This window comes from Ogataea haglerorum (assembly GCF_019207285.1).
Source record: "Ogataea haglerorum isolate 81-453-3 chromosome Unknown 81-453-3_NODE_10_length_422072_cov_98.086364, whole genome shotgun sequence".
NCBI lineage: Eukaryota > Fungi > Ascomycota > Pichiomycetes > Pichiales > Pichiaceae > Ogataea > Ogataea haglerorum.
The window spans coordinates 405,177-422,072 of NW_025065160.1; the positions used below are offsets into that span (position 1 = coordinate 405,177).

At 43.1% G+C, this 16,896-nt stretch overlaps 9 protein-coding genes across 9 annotated transcripts; 5 read left to right on the forward strand and 4 right to left on the reverse strand.

The window, feature by feature from the left end:
• Positions 1-141: 141 nt before the first annotated feature.
• Positions 142-4,563, forward strand: KL911_003852 (uncharacterized protein; the record flags this gene model as incomplete). The annotated part of the gene is made up of 1 exon (XM_043199078.1): positions 142-4,563. One exon carries the CDS (start codon positions 142-144, stop codon positions 4,561-4,563), a length of 4,422 nt encoding a protein of 1,473 aa, XP_043053636.1.
• Positions 4,564-4,802: 239 nt separating this feature from the next.
• KL911_003853 (uncharacterized protein) lies at positions 4,803-7,487 on the reverse strand (the record flags this gene model as incomplete). Its single annotated transcript, XM_043199079.1, has 1 exon — positions 4,803-7,487. The coding sequence occupies one exon, from the start codon at positions 7,485-7,487 to the stop codon at positions 4,803-4,805; it is 2,685 nt and encodes an 894-aa protein (XP_043053637.1).
• Positions 7,488-7,953: 466 nt separating this feature from the next.
• On the reverse strand, positions 7,954-9,018 carry KL911_003854 (uncharacterized protein; the record flags this gene model as incomplete). Its single annotated transcript, XM_043199080.1, has 1 exon — positions 7,954-9,018. One exon carries the CDS (start codon positions 9,016-9,018, stop codon positions 7,954-7,956), a length of 1,065 nt encoding a protein of 354 aa, XP_043053638.1.
• A 509-nt stretch (positions 9,019-9,527) lies between these two features.
• KL911_003855 (uncharacterized protein) lies at positions 9,528-10,673 on the forward strand (the record flags this gene model as incomplete). Its single annotated transcript, XM_043199081.1, has 1 exon — positions 9,528-10,673. One exon carries the CDS (start codon positions 9,528-9,530, stop codon positions 10,671-10,673), a length of 1,146 nt encoding a protein of 381 aa, XP_043053639.1.
• Positions 10,674-10,773: 100 nt separating this feature from the next.
• On the forward strand, positions 10,774-12,081 carry KL911_003856 (uncharacterized protein; the record flags this gene model as incomplete). The annotated part of the gene is made up of 1 exon (XM_043199082.1): positions 10,774-12,081. The coding sequence occupies one exon, from the start codon at positions 10,774-10,776 to the stop codon at positions 12,079-12,081; it is 1,308 nt and encodes a 435-aa protein (XP_043053640.1).
• A 44-nt stretch (positions 12,082-12,125) lies between these two features.
• KL911_003857 (uncharacterized protein) lies at positions 12,126-12,764 on the reverse strand (the record flags this gene model as incomplete). The annotated part of the gene is made up of 1 exon (XM_043199083.1): positions 12,126-12,764. One exon carries the CDS (start codon positions 12,762-12,764, stop codon positions 12,126-12,128), a length of 639 nt encoding a protein of 212 aa, XP_043053641.1.
• Positions 12,765-12,826: 62 nt separating this feature from the next.
• On the forward strand, positions 12,827-13,753 carry KL911_003858 (uncharacterized protein; the record flags this gene model as incomplete). Its single annotated transcript, XM_043199084.1, has 1 exon — positions 12,827-13,753. One exon carries the CDS (start codon positions 12,827-12,829, stop codon positions 13,751-13,753), a length of 927 nt encoding a protein of 308 aa, XP_043053642.1.
• A 9-nt stretch (positions 13,754-13,762) lies between these two features.
• KL911_003859 (uncharacterized protein) lies at positions 13,763-15,658 on the reverse strand (the record flags this gene model as incomplete). The annotated part of the gene is made up of 1 exon (XM_043199085.1): positions 13,763-15,658. One exon carries the CDS (start codon positions 15,656-15,658, stop codon positions 13,763-13,765), a length of 1,896 nt encoding a protein of 631 aa, XP_043053643.1.
• Positions 15,659-15,869: 211 nt separating this feature from the next.
• On the forward strand, positions 15,870-16,701 carry KL911_003860 (uncharacterized protein; the record flags this gene model as incomplete). The annotated part of the gene is made up of 2 exons (XM_043199087.1): positions 15,870-15,929; positions 16,183-16,701. 2 exons carry the CDS (start codon positions 15,870-15,872, stop codon positions 16,699-16,701), a joined length of 579 nt encoding a protein of 192 aa, XP_043053644.1.
• Between the last annotated feature and the right edge of the window lie 195 nt (positions 16,702-16,896).

A 16,896-nucleotide genomic window follows, 5' to 3' on the forward strand; every position in this document is an offset into this window, starting at 1 on the left:
GAATTCAAAAGAAAAGTATTTGTTGCCCGGGTCAAAAGAACATGTAAGTAAATTTGATCTTTGTGGCATCCTTGCACCATTATATTTCGAAGCCAGCTGAAGAAAACAAAAATAAATTGCACTGAAGTGCCTTTTGATAACATGTCGCAGGATCACCCGTCGGTGAACTCGCGTTTTACACCGAAGTCTTATGCCACGCCAAGGAGACATCACAAATATGATACAGATGATTTACCATCGCAGCCTATCAAAATTGGCTACCAAAAAGTGACCCTGGACATTGATTTGGCTGAGCAATCAGTGTTGGGAGAGACTGAATTGACTGTTCTTCCACTCAGCTCTAGCGTGAGACAGGTTAAATTAGACTGCAGAGGGATGCAGATAAAGGATGTCACAGTGAATGGTAAAAAGGCAAGTTACCATTACGGTGACTTTTTTCAAAACGATGAGTATCTCAATGACACTGAAAACCCCGTGCTGGCCAATTATAAATACAACCCAAACTATGATACACATTCGGAAGTTGTAAAGCTGCAGCAGCATCATTTCTATAGGTCGATGTTCTATCCACTGTTTTCAGATCAGAACAATCAAGGGAATCCCTCCTCGTCATACACAGAGAACACATCAGAATTGATTGTGTATGTCCCAGATACTATCAAATTGAGGCTTCATGACCCAACATCAAAGCAGACTTTTTCACCCAACGTCAACTCTGCCAGGTCGCACACACCTTTGACAACCAATGCTATGATGAGCTCTGACAAAGTATACACTCCATTGAATATCAAAATCAGCTATCTGATCAGGAACTCGAAAAATGGATTACTTTTTAATGGAGGAAACGGCACAACCATCCCGAAAGATCGGTGGTTTTGCTACACCTCGAATAACGACCTGGGTTGCAGTGCTAGCTCGTGGGTTCCTTGCATAGACAACTTCTACGAAAAACCTGCGTGGGACATAAATATAATCATACCCAAAACAGTAGGCGATATAGGGGAGACCAAACTGGTTGGCTCTGATGAGGCCAAGAAGGCTTTAAGAAGAATGGAAACTGAAGAAGATGAAATGGACGACGAACAAGAAGAGCGCAATGATACTCCATTGGTAGTGGCGGTTCCAGATCTGATTGGTGTCAAAGAATCGCCCTCTCCTCTGGATGTTGGCAAGAAGGTGATTAACTTTCAATTTTACAATCCAGTGTCGGCTCATCACCTGGGCTTTGCCGTGGGAGCGTTCGACAGCTGCCCAATTTTGGACGTTAAACCAGGTACTGATGAGTTGGTTCCTTCCAATGCCCTGGCAAATATCGCTGAAAATGACATTAACAATGCCAAGAACTTTTCTGCTGAATCCAACTCGAATAAGGTACCGACTATGCTTTATTTCTTGCCTGGTCGCAAGGAAGAAGTTTTGAACACAACAGTTGCAATGTACAAAATATTTGATTTCTACTCTAAAGAATTTGGCTCATTCCCATTTCCCAGCTACACCATGGTCTATGTCGATGACATGGCGTGCGATTCTTGTGCATTTGCTGGTATGACAATCATGTCTTCAAGATTGCTCTATAGTCCCAAACTGATAGAGCCTATCTTTGATGTGACCGAAAAGCTAGCTGTTGCTCTATCTGAGCAGTATTCCGGCGTCAACGTTCTTCCAAAATCGTTGAATGACTTCTGGCTGGTAATTGGTATCTCATACTTCATGGCAGGTCAGTTTTTGAAAAAGCTCTTTGGTGTCAACCGATACAGGTACGAAGTCAAACTGCGCACTGATTATCTTTGTGAAATCGATGTTGGGAAAAGGCCTTTAGCCAATCAGTTGTTTCGCTTTCCGATCAACCTCTCCCAGGATATGGAATTCATAAGGCTGAAAGCTCCTTTGGTAATGTTCATTTTGGATCGCCGAATGACAAAGACTGATAAGTCATTTGGGCTGTCTCGCGTCATTCCCAAGATTTTTCTCCAAGCTATGTCTGGGGATCTGCTGAACGGAAATTGCTTGTCAACCGCCCACTTCCACCATGTTTGCGAGAAAGTGGCTCATCATAAGCTTGAGTCGTTTTTCCAAAACTGGATACATAGTTGTGGAGTTCCAATTTTCCAAGTGACGCAAAGATTCAATAAGAAGAGAATGTTCATCGAAATGAGCATCCGCCAGATTCAAAAAAATAATAAGTTGGAAGCAGATGACGAGCTACAAGTGGACATAAACTCGAAAGAGACCTTGAGGAAACAGCATCAGAGAGAGCATTTCGTCGATGAGGCTAACAAGTTTTTAGCAGAAGAAGAGACTTTTTCTGCACCAAATGTATTCACTGGCCCAATAACTATCCGTATTCACGAAGCAGATGGTACACCGTATGAGCACATTGTTGACATCAAGGATCCCGTCACCAAATTGGATATTCAATATAACACAAAGTACAGAAGGTCCAAAAGAAGAAAAGAAGAAGATCAAGAAGAAGCGGAGAGAAAGGAAAGAGAAAGAGAAAAGAGAGAAAGGGATAAACTGAGGAAAGAACGAGAAAAGGACAAATTGCGCGGCGACGATGATGAACCGACGGTGAAGAAGCTGGGAGATGTGTTCATGAAGCCGAAAGATCTAGAAGAATGGGGATTTACCGAAAAACAAAAAATCGAAGAAAACGACTACGAGATCCTTGGCGACGCATTCGAATGGCTGCGTGTGGATGCAGATTTTGAATGGATTTGCAAGGTCTACATCAATTTGAATGAAAATATGTTTGAATCCCAACTGAGACAAGACCGGGATGTGGAAGCACAGTTAGAAAGTGTCAAATTTTTTTCGGAGTCATTGCACCCTTCGATCTATTTTGCAACGGTTTTAATGAGAACGATTCTTGATAAGCGTTATTTCTATGGCGTGAGGGCCGAGGCGGCTTTAGGGTTGGCAAAGTTTTCAAAGGAGGATAACGACCATCTGGGAATGAGATTTCTGCTTAAAGCCTACAAGTACTTTTATTGTTACAACAATACCATATCCAAAGGATATCCTGAGCTGGATCCAAATGAGTATCTACCGCTGCCTAACGACTTTTCTGAATTCAGTGACTACTTTGTCATGAAGGCCATTGTGACTGGCCTGTCAACCGTGACCAATAAAACTGGTGACAGTCCAATTGAGTTGAAGAGAATCATGCTCAATATTTTGAAGTTCAATGACAATAATAATAACTACTTTGACGATTCCTTTTATCTTGCCAACTTCATTACTTGCTTGACAAATCTAATGGTTAGCTCAAATAAAAAAATTCCGAGCCACAATGAATCTCACGTTGAGATGGACCAGAGAAATCTCACAGACCCTACCGAGAAGTTTCTGATTGAGGCCATCGTGGAAATAAATAGGGCCGCAAAAATGGACCAATGGTCTCCCTCCTATCATCATATTGTGACTGTGACAATGCTTCAAGAGAAAGTGCGTCTGGCCTTATCTGGCCTTGTTGATCTCTCCTATATTGACTTGATTCCATACACCAGACCCTTCTACGATGCAGATATTAGACTGAAAGCTTTTGAAAGTCTTTTGCTCTTAGGTGGTTTAAAAAATTCGCACGTCTTGTCGCTATTCTTCACTACCCTCAAGCTTGATACCTCTCATTACCTTCGTCATCATTTGGTCCTTGCTCTAATGCGAGCAGTTGGTACGGCTGCCGTAGATGGAGTATTTCCTAATCTCGAAGATGATGAGTTCTTTAGAGCGAAAAAAGGAGGCTCCGAGGAAAAGAATAATAACCTCGTCATTGTTGAAGACAGTGGAGCAGGTAATGAAATGAAAACCCGACGCGACCAGCTGTCGCGACTCACCATGGAAGGAGCGTTGGAGGTTCTTCGCAGGGACTTGAGCATTGGTACGGGATTGCGCAAAGAGCTTTGGCTGGCAGTTCATTCATGCTTGCTATCCGTGGGTGCAAAACGAGATATATTTGATGTTATAGAGGTCATCTTTGAAGCCATTGACTCCTTCAAAGTCACAACAAAACTTCCGAACGAGAGGAAACTGGTTGCTAAGGTCACTGATGTTAGTATTGAACCTCATTCTGAGACGTACAAGGTGACATTCAAGAGACAAGGAAGACTAAAGATTCAAATTCCGACTATCAAGCTCAAAATTACTGATAGTAGTAACTCACGCTCTGTGCCGAAGTCAAAACGATCCTCTGTTTCGGAACCATCATCAGATCCAAGGTCCTCAAGTGAAAAATTCGAAATCAAATTCAAGTATAGAAAGTTCTCCAAGCGAAGACGCGTCGCATACGATATCATTCAAACTGACAAACAATCACCTCTCCGCTACGTGCGTTTCCAAATGTTTGAAAACAAAGTTTTGGTTTCCAACGACGAGAATTTTGGTGAAATAAGGAGCCTGCCGGTGAAACTAAAAATCAACCCTGAGAGGCTGCGCCAGCTTAATCCGGTTAAGATAGAACCTTGTACTACCCTTTCCGCCCCTGAGCCGGCTCCTGAGTCAAATGGTCATTGGCAGAATGGAGGGGGAGCCCAGAACGATAATCTTCAGGAAATGAAGCAGTGAACGCTTCGGAGAAAACAGGAGCTAGCGTAACGCCCTCGCTTCTGATCCGGGTGGCTCAAAGCAGGCGTTTTTTGATGCAGCGCCTCCATTAGAGATGAGTTCAGTGGCTTATGAAACGGAGATTGAAGTTTCGGCGGATCTCGAAAGGATCTATCTCTTCGCTAAGTCGCTTGGCAATCTCTTCTCTAAAAATGAAGCTTAACCTAACGTAACGTGTACTATTATAAACATAATGTATATTATCGGCGTTCTGGAAGTGGTGGAGGTACCCTAGATAGTGCAGGGCCAGTATCAACTAACCTGGTGCCTGACGGAATATCCATGGTCTGGGGGTCATTTTGCGTTTGTGCTTTCAATGGTCCTGAGTCCACATATTCGTCATCTTCGTCTGCAAGCAACATCTCTTCAGTCTCTTCTTCCCTATCGAGATCACCAAGTCTCAATTTTTGAGGAGATGCGAACGGCGAGGGTGGAACATTTTTACTCAGCGAGCTGCTTCTGTATCTCTCGTTAATAAACATGTTTGGACTCGTTGGAGTCTTTGGTTGCTGCTCATCATAGCCGAGCGAAACCATTGGCTCCATGCTTGTTGTCTCTGTTTTAGCAAACATCTCGGCAGACGACTGTCGGTTTTCAACTTCTGGTTGATCGCCTGCAGAGCGTAGCGTTTTTCTGATAATTCGACGGCTCGAAATCATCTCAGGAGGAGAATAGTTGATTTCTTTGAGATTTGCCGTAGATTGTTTTTCAGTAATTTTTTGTTTTGTTGAAGCGTACAGTCCTTTGAGCTTAGAATAGGATGTAGCCAGCGACTTGCCTTGTCCATCTCCATCGGCACCTTCAGAGGCGCTACCTGAAGCCGTGTTATCCACTAACAATCCTTTGTTCATCGACAGAAATTTTTTTGAGAGCATTGACGCTCTGTCTTTGTATGTGGATGTATTTGCCAAAGAAGAAGACGATCCCCCAGATCCCGTAGTCATTATAGAGATGCTGTCTGGAGCGCAGTTGTTCGTCACTGTCTGCGCCACTTCGAAAGTGGTGTCATCCCTGGTAGATTCCTGGGTGCTTCCTCTGTTAGAATTGCTGAGAGATAAATTGTCATCTTCTTCTAAGGCAGTATCATCCATAACAAGGTCATCCGTCTTGGGTGCCCGCGACGGTAATGGCGGTGGAACTGGATGGGATTGCTGCGGCGGAACGGCTGCCGCAGAAGGCCGTGCTGACTTGTCCCAAATACCACCTTTGAAGAGCTCGCCTTCTGTTCTATAAAACACAAGATCATCCATGAAAGGTAGCACTAGAGTCTTTCCCAATGCTTCCTTGAACCTGTTAGTAATGATGTTGGTAATAAGATTGTAGTTCAAAGCACGAGAACTGACCACTGGTTCAATCACCATATCAAATTCGGGCAATTTTGTGAACCCATACCATACTCTGTTGCTAGGAGGTGGTTTCATCCTAAGCAAAATATCCCCCTCCAGCTTTTTCATCACAATTTTCAGGTTAATATCAAACTCCCTCTGCTTGAACCTTGCCCCAAGGTTTAAGAACACTTTAGAGGCAACCTCTAGCACTAGACCACCGTGGTAAAGCACATGACACTGAATACTGAGGTCTCCCTCGGGAGTCAGGTTTTGCAACTTGGGAAATGTCAAAAAAGGAGCAGAGTGTCCAACATCAATCTTTTTTATTTGCAGATCATCCAAAAAGTCCGGCGTTCTGATCTTCTTGAGCCGTTCATCGATCTTATTCTTTATGAGCTCTTTGAATTCCTCGGTTCTATAATAGCTCAGGAAAAGGCGTCCTATCAGAGCATTTAGCCACTGCGTTGTCAGCTGTCCCTCCGAAGAATTGATGGCTTGAATCAGATCAATCATGTCTGCAGTCATGAAGTGCAGTGTTCGAGCCATAAACGACGGTTCGAGCAAGTCTTTGGCAGTGCCCGATTTAGGCACGTCTTTAGTGGTTGCTCTCAATAATGCGAAGTACCAGTCCTCCTTTTGAGTGTTGCGGTCTGCATAGAGGAAGAAAGTATCTTTTGGCGGAGTCTCCAGGATCACTTTCCCTTGCAAAATATTCACCAGGTTTTCGGGCTCAGGGGATGTAGCCGGTGGGGCTGTATGGTTGGGCTCTAAGTCTTTCTTGAATATACAGACAGCTGCTCTTTTCGTGAAAAGCTGGCCATCCTTCAGCTCTCTTGGCCAGATGCCTATCACATGGTTTGATAGCACGATAACGTACTGGACGTTCTTCTTTGCTTCATCATCATACAGAAACAAATTGCCATGTTTTAAGACCGCGTAATACCTGTTCTTCTTCCTTATCGCCTTCAACTTCTTGGCATCGAGTGACTTTGTGTCTTGTTTAGGCTCCTCCGCATTGGCAGGCGCAGACTTGTTTCCTTTAACCATTTTCAGAAAGCTACCACTTTTCGGGACCTGTTGGTTGTTGACCTGCTCGGATCCCAACGAACTACCTGAGGAAGCTTGTGTTTGGAACTCGCTCCAGTCAATTTGTGGGAATTGATAGTATTCGCGCGTGACAGTTAGCCATCCTTCGTGGTACGTCTTCAGGTCTGAGCTTTCTTTCTCCAGGACTTGTCCAGCCATCAAACTTCTGTAGCCTTCCGTTTCTCCTTTAGCCTTGCTTTCTTCCTTCTGTCTTGCTTCCTCAAGTTCTCTCTCTTGTTCAGGACTCTCTGGAGCCATTGGGAGCAAGTGCCATCCAATAATAAAAGTGATGGGCAAAAACGTCAGTCCTCCCACTATGTAAGTGATTGCTAGTTGGCATAATTTGTGCAAGGAATCTTTGAAGCTCAAGACTCTCATATCTGATGCTATGTTATTCAAGAACAGAATCAATGGCCATAAGGTCAAGCCGCCTGCTACATAGGCAAGAGCCAGCCTGGAAGTTGAGTTCATTGTCCGAGTTTATAAATTCAGGGGACGAGTAGAAATCTAAATATTTTGACGTGGTTCAGAAACATAGTTAAGAGGCTGGGTAGGAAAACAAAAACATTAGGACACCAGCGTGCACAACAATTGAAGACACGACAGAGATGATTGCTTCTAGAAACGGCTGTGCTCTTAAGACTCAATCCTTCTATGAAGAAAATCCACTCTTAGGTGGAAAAAATAAGCCCGACGCGGGGCTCGAACCCGCAGCCTTGTGATTAAGAGTCACACGCTCTACCGATTGAGCTAGCCAGGCTTTTGCTGGCCAAAAGGGCCTTCGGTTTATTCTGTTCTTACTGCAAGGTTTTGCCAGAACACCTACAAGATTTGCGGCTACCGAATACAATATATCAGTTAAAGTGATGTAACACCGTTTTTAATTATGGGGGATTTTGAAATCGCAACAAATTAATCGTGGTATATAATCACTCGCCTATTTACTGGTTTTTGCCTTTTTGGTGACAGCTTTTCCTCCAGGCTGTTTTCGTTTCTTTACCATTCCCGTTAAATCGTTCACAGGAACACTTTTGGGAGTGGCCTTGATTTCTGTACCGTCGCCTTCGCCCAATATGCCCATCATAATCCTCTTTTTCTCTTCCCGAATAGCGGCATCACCTTTCCTCAATTCATCCAGTCTTTGTTCCATCTCTTGAAGCAAACTCTCGTCTTTTTCTTGGTCAGAAAGTTCATATCTTTCTTTTATGGATTTGAGAGATTTTTCCATAGCCTCTACAGCCGTTGCACTGGACCCTGCTTCTCCCGTGTTGAACTCGGACGCCAGCGAAAGTTTATAGTAGGCTTCAGAAACAAGCCTGGACGAGAATGGATATAGTTCTGTTCTTAGATTGGCTAAAGTGGTGAAGTCTTGAGCTGCCTGGCTGAAGTTTTCTGTTTCTAAAGAGATCTCACCCAGCAAATCGTAAACCTCACTCAGTTTCTTTTTAATGGCCACAAAGGGCGAGCTGATCTCCTTTATGTCTTTCTTGTCTGAGTCCAAGTACGGCGTTTCCAATTGTTCATCCTGTAAGGTATTGAGCTGCTCTTCGTACAAGGTCCTTGTCAGATCCAGTATTTCCCAGGACACCTCGAAATCTGTCTGCTCTTCACCCTCCTCTCCTTGCTCGTGTTCTTGCTCATGAGACTGTTCGTCCTCTTCCTGTTCTTCCTTTTCTTGTTCAGATTCTTCTTCGTATTCTTCATTTTCAGCAAGCTGCTCGTTAAATTGGAACATTCCATTATCGTCCTCAGTCTCTTCGGCCTTTTCTTCCTGGTTATTCTGGCCACCAAACACTTCAGATTTGGACACAGCATTCTCGAACAAAGATTTCGCGTACAAAAAGAGCAAATCAGGGTCGTCCCTACCTGTCAAAAGATTGGATTTCTCGCACGCCTCAGAATAGTACTCGACAGACTTCTCATACTGCTTTTCAGCAAACGCCTGCGCACCCTTTTCAAGCAGTTTTACTAGCTCATGTGAATAACTAGATTCTTCGGTCATCTGTCAATTTAATTTAGCTTTCAAAGAAATTCTTAACCTATTTCCAATTACGCGTTCCAATATCGCTTGTAGCGTTGAATCTCGAAAAATAAATACAAATATCTTTTCTAAATTTAATAAAAAGCTTCTTTCAGGTTTATCTTTGAGCAGTTTGAATACGTACGAGACCTAAAAGATAAGCGCTATCATGACTGTTGAAAGTAAGTATCATCATTGGACTGGTTTGGGCGAACATCATACACAAAAAAACACTTTTAAAGTGTTCCTTATTATGGGCGGTACGCGCCAGCTGGTCAGATTGAAGATCAAATCTAACTAGTTTAGAGCCTGAAGAGAACGTTTTCCCTGCACAGGAGCCGGAACATGCGGAGTCAGCTCCTAGTGAAACAACCGCCCCTAAGTCAGAGGTCAAAATTATTCGGCGCAAGCTGAATGGATACGTTGGCTTCGCCAACTTGCCAAAACAGTGGCACAGAAAATCGATCAGAAGAGGTTTCAGTTTGAACCTCATGGTTGTTGGTGGAAGGGGACTCGGCAAATCCACACTGATCAACACCCTTTTCAATAAGGAGTTGTACCCAATCGAGACATTTAACAAACCAGAATTTCCTAATCCAGAAGATCCATCACCGGTTTCCGTCGAGACTGTCAGTGCCGATATTGAAGAGAACAATGTCAAGCTAAGCTTGACTGTTATTGATTGTCCTGGTTTTGGAGAAGGCATCGACAACACTGATTCTTGGAAACCCATTGTCGACGAGATCAACAATAGATTCGACATGTATCTGGAGGCCGAGACTAAAATCAACAGAACCACTGTTGTAGACAACAGAGTTCACGCCTGCTTGTACTTTATCGAACCCACTGGTCACTCTTTGAAGCCGCTAGGTATTACATTCATGAAGCAGGTCCACGAGAAAGTGAATCTAATCCCCGTGATTGCCAAATCGGATACGCTCACCGAGAAGGAAATCCAGGAATTTAAACAGAGAATCATGGACGATATAATCAACCAAGGCATCAAGCTTTTCACTCCTCCGGAATATGACAACGATGACGAGGAAACCAAGGTGGCTTCTCGGGAAATCATGGCCAAAGCTCCATTCGCTATTGTTGGATCCACTAATCAGATCCAAACTTCTGATGGAAGAATTGTCAGAGGCAGGTCTTATCCATGGGGCATCATCGAGATCGACAATGAGGACCACTGTGACTTCATCAAATTGAGACAGCTATTGATTAGAAACTTCATGGAGGAGCTGAAGGAAACCACTGCCAACGTTCTCTACGAAAATTATAGAACATCCAAGCTGAAGAAGCTGGGAATTGAGCAAGACGATTCTGTTTTCCGTGAATTTGATCCCGTCTTGAAACAAGAGGAGGAGAAACAGCTGCACGAGGCCAAGTTGGCTAATATGGAGGCACAGCTTAGATCGATATTCCAATCGAAGGTCAGCAAAGAGGAGAAGAAGTTACAGGAGACTGAGGCCGATCTCTTTGCCAAGCACAAGGAAATGAGAGACAAGCTGTTGAAACAAATCAAATTACTAGAGGAGAAGAAGAGAGAGTTGGAGATGGCTAATCCAATCCATCATGGCCCTGCTCCATTGCCTAGTACTGCGCCAACCAAGACCAGAAAGGGTTTCCTCCGTTAATTGTGCGTATTTGTGTTTTAGCGATTTGACTTTTTTAAAATTTACATAAACGGAGTAAAGTTTTTTATGATAAAAAAAAGTACAGTTGAGTGGAACCATAATGTCTCTTTATGATATTCTGGGAGTGGACTCTTCCGCCTCCTCGGTTGAGATTCGAAAAGCTTATAGAAAATTAGCCTTGCAACACCATCCTGACAAAGTCCCAGAGGAAGACAGAGAAGAGGCAGAGATCAAATTTAAAGAAATCAGCAGTGCCTACGAAGTGCTTATAGACGAAGAGAAACGAAACGCATACGACACATATGGAACTACAGATGGTGCATCCAATGGATTTGACTACCATAATTCAGGATTCGCTAACGCTGCATTTGGAGAAGGAGACTTCGACTTTGATCCCCAGGACTTCGCTAGTTTTTTCAATGGGATGGGAGGCTCTTATGGTAGGGCACCACCCCCTAAAACGAAAACTGAAGATGCAGTTTTGAATATTGAAGTGACCTTGGAAGAGTTATACAATGGAAAAGTGATAAAAACCTCCTCCACGCGGAACAAGTTGTGCAAGCATTGCAAGGGCAGCGGAGCACGCAAGTCGGCAATTTTAATCAAGTGCACCACTTGTCATGGTGACGGATATGTCATGAAGATTCGACAATTGGCCCCAGGGCTGGTAACCCAGCAGGCTGTTCTATGTTGGAGATGCAAAGGCAAAAGAACTATCCACAAGGAGAAAGATAACTGTAAAAAATGCAAGGGCAAGGGAGTGGTGGAGGAATCCAAGATTTTGGAATTCAACATTCCAAGGGGCGCTCCCGAGACGGGGTCAGTGGTTTTAGAAGGTGAAGCCGACGAAGAGCCAGGGCTTAAGCCTGGGGATGTGATATTGCAATATAAAACGAAAAAGCACCCAATTTTCAAACGACAAAACCAGAATCTGTATACGAAAGTGACGATTTCGCTGGTCGACGCGTTGTGCGGGTTTGAAGATCGGAAGTTGGTGAAAACACTGGATAATAGATGGATATCACTTTCCGTGCCTACCGGGAAAGTTCTGCGGCCAGGCGACTCGATTGTGGTTCCAAATGAGGGGATGCCGCTTGATGACAATTCCAACAAGAATGGAGATCTCTATATAGGGGTAGAGATTCAATTCCCTAAAGACAACTGGTTTTTGGAGAAGAATGACATCAGCAGGCTCAAGTCAATTCTAGATATCTCTTATGGCGGGCAGCCGCAGACCGCAGCAGGTGAGATCGAAGACGGAGAAATTGTAACCAACGTTGCTTTCAAAATTCAATCGAAGCATGAGTTGCCAAAATCATTCAATTCCTATTTCAATGACACCGATGTCACGCATATTGGAGTAGAAGAGCCAGAACCGAAGAAAGGGTGGTTTAGCTGGTTTTCTTGAACAGAGTTTTCCTGTATATGATGAAGTGAAAAGTGTCAGCGCTCTTAAAGTCGTTTTGGTTTGTAGCGGTGATGCGACTCTGATTCCTCTAATATTTTGTCAAGTTTCTTGGATGCGGTCTCTTCCCCTTCTTCAGGGAATTCCAATACTAATTCGTTGGTTTTGAGGGCGTCTTCCAAAGAATCCTGTTCTTCCATATCTTTCAAATATGAAAGATCTAATTCAAGCGGGTCATCGACACTTTTTGTTAACCTGCATTTATTGTTCAGTACATCATCAAGAACATCATCCGGAATCGGTGTTAAAGCGTGGGGAACGTAAGGAAGCTCGTCTTCCGCGGCTGGGACGACCTCGATGTCCTGTTCATCATCGAGTTCCTCTTTTGCCGAAAGCTTATGTTTAGTTTTAGAATGTGGCGAATCGCGTTGAACTCTGAACTTTCGAGCGGTGACAACGCCCGAATCACTATCAAACAAATGCACGTCGTTTAACGTTGAGGTCTTCCGAATCTTATTGTAATTTCCAAACTCCTGAGGTTTCACGACCGCATTCGAGGATTTAGTTCTTAACACGCTCTTCGATGTCTTCCGTAAGAGCCCCTTATCCGAGCGCACATCGTGACTCTTAGAACGCAGAGCGTTCTCCTTATTTTGGTTCACCTTCGAATGGGGAATGGAGGACATAGCAATTGTAAATAAATTGAATTTAGCCGCGAAAAGGCATATTTATTTGACCATTTTTTCGTATGCCACCAAATCAGAAGCAGGCCACACTGGAGTTTTACCGATCGCTGAATCGTAAGCTTTCAAGGCTGCAGCTTGATGCAGTTGCTAACAACCGGTTAAAGCTTTGGCTTCGGTCGCAATTTAGAGATACTTCAACACCATTGTATCGTAAACTTCAGGAGGGAAAGCGCTTTGACCTCACTTTAGATAGCTCCCTGAACGGTCACTACAAATCGGGTGTCAAATTACTGCGGATGGCCTACTATGATTTGATCTCTTTTGATGTACGAGCACCAAAATGGCTGTCCGATTTTGCCAGAGCTAAAGTTTACTCTGGGGCTCAAAAAGACCGATTTATCAACGAATACGCAGGCATACTAAAGGAAACACATGATGTTCACGATTTTAAAAGTATCCCAGGATTGGTAGACAAGTATATGACTAACTTGCGACTATCGGAGACAAAGTCTCTTCCTACAAATCATAGCATTACAGATATTTTGAACGGTGTCAAACCGGCAGTCCGAAACACAGCCCATGCATCCAAAAACCACCTATCTTCCCTGTTCAGTCAGTTGCGAACACAATACAAACTCCATATAGACTATGACTGGGCGTTACCGCGACTAAACGTCAAATTGTCCCCAAATTCAGCAGGCCTACCACTCTCACCATCAGTGAGAAGAAATAAGATTTTAGCGAAGTTGCTTCAAATAAAGCGCTTCATCAATGAGTACCCTCCGATAAAGATGGAAGATATGGAGCACTTGAACAAATTCGTCAAATCTGAGACATTTGACAATCATCCAATGAGCTTTGCTTACAGGAGGTTTACGCGAGACTCGTTTGCTTTGACTGAAAACGTAAAGTTCAGATTGTCGAAGATTAGAGACGTTTCAATTCCACCGCCGAAAGACCTCTTTAGCTACTATGTGAATGTGAAATAGATGTATGCATTAAATTTCTACGACGATGTAGCTCTTCTTGTTTGAATCAAGCAAGCATCCGATTCTTCGCAATGGGTTGATAGCAATATATCTAGGGATAAATCCCTCCCTAAACTCGGTGTGTTTCATGATATTTTTTCGAGACAGCTCAGTTGAAGCTCCAGTCATTATGTCACGAGTATCCAAAACCAAAAGATCACTTTTAATCATGTCATCCTTGAACGCCACTAAGATGACCAGCTCTCTAGGGTTCAGAAAAGTTCCTTGAATATCTGCGGTCTTACCAAGAAGCAAATCTGAGATTTCCAAGGGATAAATTGAGTGATTCAGTGTGAAGCAATCAAACTTCACGACTGTAGCTTGTCCTTCTTGCTGCATTATGACAAGCCCGAATTCCTTCTCGTCTTCGGTGTATATTGAAAGTTTGGCATTTATGCAACCAACACCTCCAATTCTTCCAAACATATCGGAATTCATTTTGGTCTTCATGTTGCTTTTGATGGCATCAAAGAATTGCTCACATGTGTGCTTTAGATCCGAGAAAAGTTGCGATGAGTCGTCATTAATTGATATCTGTAAGCCCGTTGTAAGGAACTTGATGACTTCTTTTGTCTTGATGGTGTCAGTGCTTTTCTCGTCAGAGGTTATTTCGACCAGAATTGCGTTGAGCCACTGAACGAAACTCTCGAAACACTGCTGTTGCTCGTTCAGTTTCAACATATTTTGGTAGAGCAGACGGAGTAGTTTAGAAGTTAGCTCAATAGCCTTATCTATAAGCTGACCTTGAAGGCCCAATTTGCCCTCATTCTCTTTCCAATTGGAAAGACCATGTAAGTCTGTAAGGTATACAAGCATGTGTTCCAATGCAGGAATCAGATTGTAGAAAAGGTTTTTTCTGGAGCTTTCATAGTACTGTTTGCCTAGTTTTGTCCACCTTTTCAGTCCTCGGTCTCCCAAATAGTCACTAATCCAAGCCCTAGTCGGCTCTGTCATGACTCCAGTCAACAAAAGATCATAAAGGTCATATATAGGGTCAACAGTATTATTTTTAGACTCCGGCAAAGATTCAATCTCGCTTTTCAAGAGATCGACTATGCGCACAGTGTAATCTTCAAAAGGCATGCATTCGGAAGCCAGATCATCAATCAACTCTTTAACATATGTGAGTAGGCCCACAAGTTTGGAGCAAGCAAGGCACACACGAGGAAGTAAGTTACCATATATTTCCACAAATGAAGTTGTCAATTTAATAACGAAAAGGCCTTCTTCCTTTTCTGTCAGAATGTAATGCGAGACGAGGTTTCTGGACGAGCAAATGCCCAAGAACGTTGAGTGAGAATCCTGCAGCTGCGGTAGCTGAAAATTCTCAATGATGAAGATGCCATATAGAACCAGAGAGATCATGCCATGCTCAGATCCAATGATGAGGAAATCAAGGGAAGAATCTTCGCACTTGATTAGTTGATCATCGTTGACCAGCTTTTTTGAACTATGTGACGATGTGAGTTTGGGTAGCGAGTTGGTGAGACTGATGTTAAACATCTGCTCATATTTGTTTGAGGTGTCAAATGTGCTGAGTCTATTAAACCAGCTGCAAGTTTCTATTGAACTCCCAATTTGAAACTTGAGCATCAATTTGCCACTGCTCGAATCAAATAGATTAGCTTGTCCCTCGGTGGAAATTATAGCAAATATCTTGCCATCAGGTCTCCAGCAAAGACACTCAATCTCTTGATCATCATCTAATTCGATTGTCCAGACCCGCTGGTTTCCTAATCTGTAGACCCAAAGCGCATTTTTGCTCAATTGGAAAGACACCAAATCCATAGTGGGGCACCAGAGAAAATTCTTGCTTGAACCCACAGCAAATGGTAATTGCTGGGCGGATGTTACGTCTACATCCATCTTTCCAAAGAACTCATAACAAAAAAACAACAAAAAACAAAAGTGCGGCGATCGACGCACACGACCTGTCAAGAGATAAGATGAGGGCGACGCGTTCAAAATTTACCGTACCTCCCTCCCAACACCTGGGCGCACACACAGTACGAGCTAAAAAAAAATAAACAAAAGGAAGCTCGATTATTTCTAACACTTCTTTCGTGCCCTATCTGAAATGATTGCCAAAACATCAAAATCTCCAGCATCCAAGCTGTCATATAAGGGTGAGTATAGTGTGCCTCAACATCTAACATTTAGAATTGATTACCAATGCCATCACCTCTCTGAAAGGCAGAAACGGGTCCAGGTAAGTTGAAAGGTAAACAATTGTCTAATAATTCAGTCGCCAGGCAATCAAGAAATTCATTCAAGAAAACTATCCAGCAAGCGAGTCCACTAGTTTTGATACTGCCTTCAATCTGGCTGTCAAGAAAGGCGTCATTTCTGGCTACTTTAAACAGCCAAAAGGCCCCGCAGGCCCTATCAAGCTGATAAGGGAAGCCGCTAAGAAATTGGTCACAAAGGCAGCTGAGAAGAAGCAGGCTACTAAAGTACTTTCCAAGTCTACCACGAAAGCCGCCATCAAGGATTCCCGACTAGCCACGAAAACAGCCATCAAGAAGGCAGCTCCAAACAAAGCTTCGCAAAAGAAGATTGCTGAAAAAAGGCCAGTATCTTCGAAAACTGTAAAATCCTCCGCCAAAGCTGCTTCAAAGGCAAGCAAGTCTTCGAAGGCAACCCAGAGTATTAGCAGCCCAACGGCGTCGAAAAAAGCCACCCCAACTAAGAGTGGTAAGACCAAATCTTCAGCTAAGCCTTTTTCAGCTAAATCAGCTGCGAAGAGAAGTCTCCCTGCTAAGTCTAAGTCTGCAGATACGCAAAAAAAAGTCACAACAATTTCGAAAGTTGCCAAACCGAAGGGTGCTCCCAAAAAGGCATCAGCTACCAAAAAATCAGCCTCCAAAAAAGCTTCTTCAGCTAAAACCTCGAAAACCTCCAAGAAATGAACTTGTTGGGAAAACCCTTTGTATTATTAGGAGCTTGTGTTATTACTACTTTCTTTCTTGCTTAATATCCGTATACTAGGTTTAAAACATGCTTTCGGTGGCGCATGCTAGACATCAATTTTTTTTTTTTTTTTTTTTTTTTTTTTTTTTTTTTTTTTTTTTTTTTTTTTTTTTTTTTTTTTTTTTTTTTTTTTT